Source organism: Pelophylax lessonae, assembly GCF_965119305.1.
Source record: "Pelophylax lessonae genome assembly, chromosome: 5".
NCBI lineage: Eukaryota > Metazoa > Chordata > Amphibia > Anura > Ranidae > Pelophylax > Pelophylax lessonae.
In genome coordinates, this window is record NC_138772.1 from 191,133,218 (window position 1) to 191,142,294 (window position 9,077).

The following is a 9,077-nucleotide window of genomic DNA, read 5'->3' on the forward strand; positions in this document are numbered from 1 at the left end:
GATAGATAGATAGATAGATAGATAGATAGATAGATAGATAGATGATAGATAGATAGATAGATAGATAGATAGATAGATAGATAGATAGATAGATAGATAGATAGTTAGATAGATAGGTAGATAGATAGATGATAGATAGATAGATAGATAGATAGATAGATAGATAGATAGATAGATAGATAGATAGATAGATAGATATAGAGTGTATTACATAAATTAAGGAGGGAGGCACTAGTATGCAGTTGCCTAAAAACAGGGGTTGCTGTAGGGGGGAGGGTGGGTTGTGACCGTTTCTGCTTCACCATGTATCCTCTGTTCACAGTCAAGCGGCAACACAATAATGGAGAGTACACAGCAAAGGGGAGCCAACTGAGGAATTAATACAATAAAGAGGACGAGGGAACAGTTGTAATAACAAAAAATAATGGGGTCCATTGGGAAGTAAGGCCCAATATGGGCAGAGAGTCCCAATACAAACTTGGCACTTTGGTTTCTACATCTCTACATCCACTCCTTTAACTTAGGTGCATGCTTCATTCATTTACCAATCATTAAATTAAAAATGCTTTACAAGTACATATCATATTACTTGACAGTTTTGCCGTAGCTCTTTGGTGCTAAATTAATAGCATAATATGCTTTTTTTGCAGGGAGATGATAGAATGCACTTACCCAGTCCTGTGGAATCCAAGTTTCATCGAGCATTAGCGGATGACATGGGAGATATTGTTGATGCTGAAGAATATCTGATCCCACATCAAGGATTCTTTAGTAGTCCTTCAACATCGCGCACTCCACTACTGAGTACCATGGTAAACATGCAGCTATTTTTATTGTTAATTTAGCTTCTTACATAAGAAATCCACCAAAAATAATAGCTTGGTTCACACTGCTGTGACATGGGATCCAACTTGTGAGATTCCAAATGGCATGACATGTCACATTCAATGTTTCCCTATGAGAGCCTTCTTAACTGATGCTCCGACTTTAGAAAAGGTTCCTGAGCTACTTTGGGCCAACTTGGGTGCAGTTTAAACCCTTGTACAGGCTCCTAAATAGCATCCAAGTCAGATCAAGTCAGAAAGGAAGTTGCATGGCAAACTCGTATGGCACAGCAGTGTGAACCGAGCCTTAGTGGGTGATGATTAGTAAACCTGTAAGGACAGGATATACTTACTGTATGGCATAATATTTACTTCCCTCGCTTTTCAGCAATGGCCGTATGCAATAAGGAATTCTTCTTTTAATGTTCTAGAGCAGAAACTCATACCAGTCGGCCAGAATCCATCTTGTACTAGTCTACTTAATGGAAGGAGACTTCTGCCACGGCACTTACAAATTTGAATATAACATGAACTCTGTATTAAAAAGGAACGTATGGGTTGTCTGCTTTGATAGGGAAGCTTTTTGAACACCAGTCATTTGCAAGAAATTAAAAAAAATAGGAATATCCCTTTTATTCCCATCTATTATGCCTCGTTTCCACTGAGTGGTACGGTGCGGTTCGGTTCAGTACGGTACGGTTCAGAACGGTACACCTTGCGTTTCCACTGCCAATAGTACCCTTTCATGATAGGCGTGGTGTAGCCGGAAAGCTGTGATGGACGATTCTCTGTCAACCAATCAAAGTTCTACAGAGTGTAGCTCCACACTGTTGGTACGGTACTAATGTGCTTGGTACCCCAACGAAAGGGTACCAAAAAAGTGGTACTGTACGGTTCGGAATTAGGGTACAATTCACAATGGAAATGGCAAAAATTGCGTACCGTACCGAACCGTATCATAACGCTCAGTGGAAATAAGCCATTATTAGATGACTGAAGTAAATGCATCTTATTTGAGATCATATTGTCAGTTTTTGGAGGACTTCTTTATTTTTTGTGTTTAATTTGCTTATATAATTTTTGCTTGAATGTACTCATTTTCATTTTGTATTATCTTTTAGAGTTCTACTACTAGCAACAATTCACCTAATGTGTGCATCACTCGAAATGGGGTACGTTTGTGTAAATAATAAAACATTTATTTACATCTTGAATATTTTGAATCAGAGAATTGCACTACCAGATGGCGGTTATCTGAGTGCATGTAAAATGGTCAATAAATGCCACATCCTAATTAATAGAACTAAATTATGCGATCAAGGAAACATGGACTTTATCGGCACAGGGGTGTAATAAAAAAATAAACATTTCATTGTTGTACAATTAAAAACAGAAAAGGCGTCCGTAAGGCAACAATATGCCAGCAGTTCTGTGACTGATGGTGAGAATACAATAAATGAATGTATAAGCACACAGATACAGAGAAAATTAATTAAATAGTTATCTGCGATGTATTCCATATCAGAGGGATCCTTCAAAGAAGACAGGTAGGTAGGGCTGTCCTTCGAAGGGATCTGTCGGTGTGGTCATCGCAGGTACATATGATTTGTTTTTTTTGAGCTAGAACACTCGACATGTTTCGCATATGTGCTTCATCTGGAGTTTTAAGTTTGTCACTCTATATAACAAAGCAACAATGTTAGCTGGAGTACACATAATATCTATCCAACTATATAACAACAAAGTATATCTATTCTATAATTCCAAATAATTATTACTACTCACGTTAACTATTTGGCATATTGTATTAGTTTTCACATATCTACATCCCACACTTCTCGAGTTACTATTTGGTTCAAATGCAGTTAAAGTGTTTGGATAAAGTAGGGAAGGGTTAAAACCCTATACGTTTACTTTCTGCTGCCTGTGTACCTTCAGGGCAGGGATAGGCAACCTTTCAGAGGTTGAGATCTGCCTGGAAAACATGGAGGAAAGCAAAGATCCAGAGGGGGAGGGTGGGGGGGGGGGTAACTAGGTGGCACCCTTTAAAATAAAAAAACAATCAATCTCCCAATAAAAAAAACAGCATGTAGAACATATGGGGTGTCACAATATTGTCTTCTGCCCCTCTTCACATCATCCCCCACTATAGTAACCTCTTCCCCCCATAGCTAGCAGTGTCCTCTGTCCCTCCCCTCACAGTAGTGTTCTGTACCCCCCCCCCCCCCAATGTAGTGTCCTCTGCCCCCTTCGAATCACACCCTACTATACTGTCCTCTGCCCCCTTCCCCCACAGTAGTGTCCTGTAGCCCCCACTGAAATGTCCTCTGCCCCCTTCCCCACAGTAGTGCCCTGTATCTGCCCCCTTCACATCACCCCCCCCCCCCCCACTGTAGTGTCCTCTGCCCCCTTTTCCCCACAGTAGTGTCCTCCCTCCACACCCCCTCCTAAGGCAATGTACTCTGCCCATATTCACATAACCCCACCTTTAGTGTCCTTCCACCCCCCCCCCAAAAGCAAAAGTCTTCTGCCCCTCTTCATATCACCCCCCACTGTAGTGTCCTTTGTCACCTTACCCCCTCCCCAGTAGTGCCCTGTACCTCCCCCCAAAACAGTGTCCTCTGCCCCCCTTCTTATCACCCCCCCATCCCAAATGTAGTGTCCTCTACCCCTCCATAGCAATGTCCTGCCCGCCACAAAGTGTCCTCTGAAAGCAGTGTTCTCTGCCTCCCAATCCTCCAAAGCAGTGTCCTCTGTCCCTTTCTTATCACAATCTATCCCCCAACCCCATTGTAGTATATTCTCTCCCCCTCCAAACATACGTCGCTGTGTAGGTAGCACTTCCTACCTGCCAGCGCGTGTACAGCGGAGCGGAGATCAGGAGATTGCATAGTGCTAGGTGGAAGGCAGGAGCAGGTGCTGCCGGAGTTCATAATAACAAGCTGGTGATTTGTAGCTAGAACCGCCTAGCAACCAATCACTGAGCAGTTCCCGCCCCTGCCCTCCATCCAGCACTATGCTGCCTCCTGCTCTCCGCTCTGCAGTTAACAGGAGACAGAGCCATGGTCACAATCCACCTGTCGGCTCCTAGTGGTCGATTACAATTGGCAGCCTCACCAGTGCCTTTCAATGCAGCCTCACCAGTGCCCATCAGTGCAACCTCACCTGTGCCTATCATTGCAGCCTCATCAGTGCCCATCAATGCCCCCCTCACCAGTGCCCTTCAATGCAACCTCACCTGTGCCCATCAATGCAGCCTGATCAGTGCCCACCAATGACCATCAATGCAGCCGCATATGTGCCCATCAATGCAGCCTCCCCTTTGCCCATCAATGCAGCCTCACCTGTGCCCATAAATGCAGCCTCACCTGTGCTCATTAGGCAGCCTCACCAGTGTCCATCAATAGAACCTCACCCGTGCCTATCAATGCAGTCTGATCAATGCCTAGCAATTCATTTTGATGAATTTGGGCCCATCAATGCAGCCTTACCTGTGTCCATCATTGCCCCCTCTCCAGTGCCCATGAATGCAGCCTCACCAGTGTCCATCAATGCAACCTCACCTGTGCCCATCAATGCAGCCTGATCAGTGCCCATCAATGCCACCTCACCTGTGCCCATCAATGCAGCCTCACCTGTGCCTACTAATGCAGCCTAATGTGTGCCCCTCAATGCAGCCTCACCTGTGCCCATCAATGCAGCCTCACCTGTGCCCATCAGTGCAGCCTGATCAGTGCAGGGGAAGAGAGGTGAGAGTAAGTGGAAAACCGCCAGATAATAACAGAGCGGGGATCGCCCCGCTGTAAAAGCTTTCATTTGAATTACCGGGTGCTCACTGTCACACACAGTCTGGCCTCTTGGATCGGTTCCTATGATAAATGTCACAAGTCCCGGCATTAGACTGGTGTTCTGTCTATCAAAGGAGCCTGGCCAGGAGGCGGTGCTGTGTGTGACGGCGAGTGCCCGACAATTCTAATGAAAGCTGTTACAGCAGGGCGATCCCCTGGTCTGTGATTATCCGGCCGGCTTTCCTCTTCCTCTCCTCTCTCTTCCCCTGGGCGGTCGCTTGGGAGAACGGCTCCCGAGGCAGCCCCACACTCACCCTTAATCATTTTCCACTCGCAAAATACGAGCAGGCGAGTGGAAAATCTGAGGGCTGTAATACTATATTAAATGGTTATTGTTAAGTTACTATCCTCTTCCCCCAGCACATGCACAAGTTCAAACATGGGCAGCCTCGCTTACCTGTTCATGCACCCCATAGATCTTCCCTGCCCAATGGGAGATGTACAGCCTCTTCACAAAAATCCAGGCCCAACATGAGCAGTAGACTCCCTACTAATTTCTATAGAAAGTCTTTCCATTGTTGTTCCAAGTGCTTGAAATGGCATTAAAAAAAGAAGTTCATGCAACCATCTAAATATGCAGGTTAAATACATATCAAAGGTTTTGGAATACTGTTCATCCAGTCCTATAAATCATGCATCTCTGCTACACTGCATAGACAAGAGTTCATTCATATTTATTCATGCTCCTTGTGTCATCTACTGATAACTAGAAAATAAATCAGCAGTGTGATGATGCTGATGTATTGTCCAATGAGATAACACTGGGCTGTGGACTCTGGAAAGCTAAAATAGAAAATAATGGTGTCACAAGACTGGTTTAAATACTTTGGCTAGTTAGACAGTTCTGTTAAAACTGATAACCTATTAAAAACATTTCTTCTTGTCCATCTCTACACAGGGGCCACCTGCCAGAGAAAACAGCTTCATTCAAAGATACAGCACAGACCCAACTGTGGTTTTGGATGACAGCATTGAGGAAGAGTTCCATCCTGTTCCAGGTTGGTAATTATATTAAACTGTGTCTATACTCAAAACTTTTTTTTCAGATTTGGATAGAATGAGGAATGGCTGGAACCCAAGTCAGGTTTTATTGCTACCTAAGGCTCCATTGGGGAGATTTCCTGTAACTTTGTGTTCTGGGGACAACCTTTTATCAGACAGGACAATTTGAACCAGGGTAACAGACAACAATAAAAACATGACAGAGGTTCTAGCATTCCGCTACTTTATTTAAGAAAAAAAATAAAAGCATTTTTTCTTCTGTCTGTTTTTCTGTTATTCCCCCTCATTTCCTATCCTTTTTTTTATTTGAAATGTATACAATTAATACTTTAGGCCTCATTCACACAGGGTACCTATCTGTACACCAGTGCAAAGGGGTGCATGTCCCTGCACACACACATCTGCCAAATTGGGACCAGCAGCTGTGTTTATGCAATTCATGTCTTCCCAATAAACATGAATGGGACAGCCTGAATGCGTATGCATGGAACGTCTGTGTATCCCATGCAGGCAAAGATGGCACATGTGTATGGATAGGTCTATCAATACAACTGTAAATAAGGCCTTATAGCGTGTTTGAGAATATCAATTTTCACATGAAATATTGTCCCATAATTTCTTGAAACCTTTAGTTATTCACCCAAAAATGTTATTACAATCACTTACATGAAACCATTTGGGATGCAGTTCTAAAAACTGTAGGAAAGAAAATTGGAACGAAATTGATGTGTTGTCCATAGTTGCCAGTCAGGTTTCAATAAGATAATGAAACAAGAAATGTGGTTGGTCAGTGTAGTCACCAGCTCCACTTTTGGTTTTAGTTTTCTTCTACAGTTGCTTTAAAAATACCCCTTTAATTATTTATTGTATATTAAAACAGACATGGTATTTATCCATGCAGGGCAAATCAACAGACTGCTTTATTTCCCTCCCCAGGAGCATATACACGCCACTCTTTCTCTCCTTCACTGCTCTGTTCATCCACCAGGATCAAATAATATTCCCAGTGCTTTCAAGTTTGGAGGCGCATGTTATTCACACCATGTTACATTATTGGTGTTTGTCGATTGGTCCATCATTTTCATATGGGGTTGCAGTGAAATTTCTCAGTCCTGCATAAGCTCTGACTGGAGCAATTTCACTTACTTTACTTCAGCAACTGAACAGAGTGTGTGGAAGTAAGGTAAAGGTAATATTATGCAACTAAGGATGAGGCATAAAAGCAAACCCTTTTCTTTGCCTATCTCTGAGATTTGAAGAGGAGCTATATATATTTTTATTTATATATATGTATATATATATATATATATATATATATATATATATATGTGTATATATATATATATATGTGTATATATATATATATATATATATATATATATGTGTATATATATATATATATATATATATATATATATATATATAAAACGTTATTTATTTATTTATTCAATAAGTCATATATAGGGCTGCAGCAAATCGAAGAACTGCTAAACCATGTCCACATCCATATTAGTAAAATATTTAAATAAGGAAAGGTAAATCTCACCGGGTTGTGGGATAAAACTCCGTGTGGATTACCATGGTGGGAGGACTTTTTTGGACCGGTAAAGCATAGAGTGAGTAATACAAAGTATTTAAAAAATATTAAGTTTATTATTGCTTAAAATCAGTCAAAGCAAAAAGACATTACAATATTAATAAATTGGACCAAAGGTTCTAGACATAAATACGACTAATCATATCATTCACGCAGTCATATAGTTCGACAAGTTTCGCCAGGTACAAGGTGGCTTCTTCAGGAACCGATATGATCCAAGCATGTAACCTCTAATTGCAAACGAGGAAAAGAAAACATATACATCAGTAACATACAAATATATATTGCATATGCAGTTTTTAATTTAGTTATTTATTTATATTTTTTTTATTTATATTTTTTTTAATATACATGGACAGGTTGTTACAATTCTCATACACTTCATAGATTTTTGGTCATTCATCTATATTCTGTTTGTGTCCTATCATAATATATATACCTTTATTTCAGAATACATCAACCAGATGATTCCAAAGTCAGAAACCTCGACAGTTGCAAATCCGGTTTATCTCAATTTGGTTTCAACTGGGAATATTAAGCCTCCCATGAATGGAAATTATCAGAATTCCAATGGAAAGAGTGTGGTTAATCCGGAATACCTGAACTCAGGCCAGATGCACATAACCCAACCAGAAAATGACTATCCTTCCATCTGGGATCAAAAAGTAAGCCAGCAAATAAGCCTGGACAATCCTGACTACCAACAAGACTTTTTCCCAAAGGAAACCAAAATAAATGGAATGTTTAAGATTCCTGCTGCAGAAAATCCAGAATATTTTCCACTGACACCAAAGAGTGACTATATTGAAGCTTCGGCGTGACTACAAGTTGGTGGTAGCATTCCTAACATTCTGCCTTATAGGACAGAGTTGGGGTAATAATGAACACTTGGGAACAATGGACCCTAGTTAAATAAGGATGGTTGCTACACTACAAGTGAACTTTAACCTGAACCTTAACAAAGATATTTTGTTGCACAGTTTAGCCTGCATTGACTAAAACTGGTATACGTCTCTTTTGGTGGGTTTGACAGACAAACCTTTAATACTGTTATATATAGATATGTATTGCAAGATTTTTTTTTTTAATTTGTGTCAAATAGTTTTTAATTCCTGTGGGTTTTTTTTTATATTGTATAGATATTCTTGCACATTTTTATCTTTTTGTGTGTTTGTCCAAGTTAAACGGTATTGTGGAAACAGATTTTTAAGTAAGTAGATATATAATATGCTGTAATTATAGCATAAGATCTGTGATAAATATTGGTTTTAAGTAAAGCTAAGGCTTATCCTCAACTGTCTTGTATCAGGAAGGGAGTTAGCACTTCATAAAGTCTTAAAATGTTAACTTGTGAGCAATGGGTATTTTCCAGTGACATTTCATAGATCTGTTTTAGGTTGGCTCATTGGATGGCATGTATATATTTGAGTGTTTAAAATGTAGAAATGTGAATAAACCTAATCCCCAGTACAGCTTTCCCAAACACATATTTATAATCAAGCATAAACCCATGTTCAGTACTTGGAGTATAAACATCAAATATTACTCATTACTAGCAATTAATTGTTGAGAGGGAAAAAAGGGGGGTAATCTGTTGTCAAAAGCAACCAAAGGATTTACTTTGCTGGTAAACTCCTCCAATTTCATTTTTAAGAATGACCCTCCACATTCCATGTAAACAAAATGAAAATACTGTACTATAAAATATAAGCTTTTATAGTCATCAGAGCAGATAGCATTAGGTGACATTAGGCTTGGTACTGTAAACTTGCCACACTAAACATCTTTCAGTAACTGTGAGGTTTA

The 9,077-nt window shown here is 40.4% G+C and overlaps 1 protein-coding gene across 1 annotated transcript in view; it reads left to right on the forward strand.

Annotated features, from left to right (window-relative positions):
• LOC309555947 (epidermal growth factor receptor-like) overlaps positions 1–8,829 on the forward strand; it is a 308,728-nt gene extending 299,899 nt beyond the window's left edge. Inside the window, exons 25-28 of the mRNA XM_082258165.1 lie at positions 651–812; positions 1,946–1,996; positions 5,571–5,670; positions 7,722–8,829. Of these exons, the coding sequence (XP_082114291.1) occupies positions 651–812; positions 1,946–1,996; positions 5,571–5,670; positions 7,722–8,092 (684 nt within the window). The 3' untranslated portion in view covers positions 8,093–8,829. The remainder of the gene's footprint in view (positions 1–650; positions 813–1,945; positions 1,997–5,570; positions 5,671–7,721) is intronic.
• Positions 8,830–9,077: the final 248 nt, after the last annotated feature.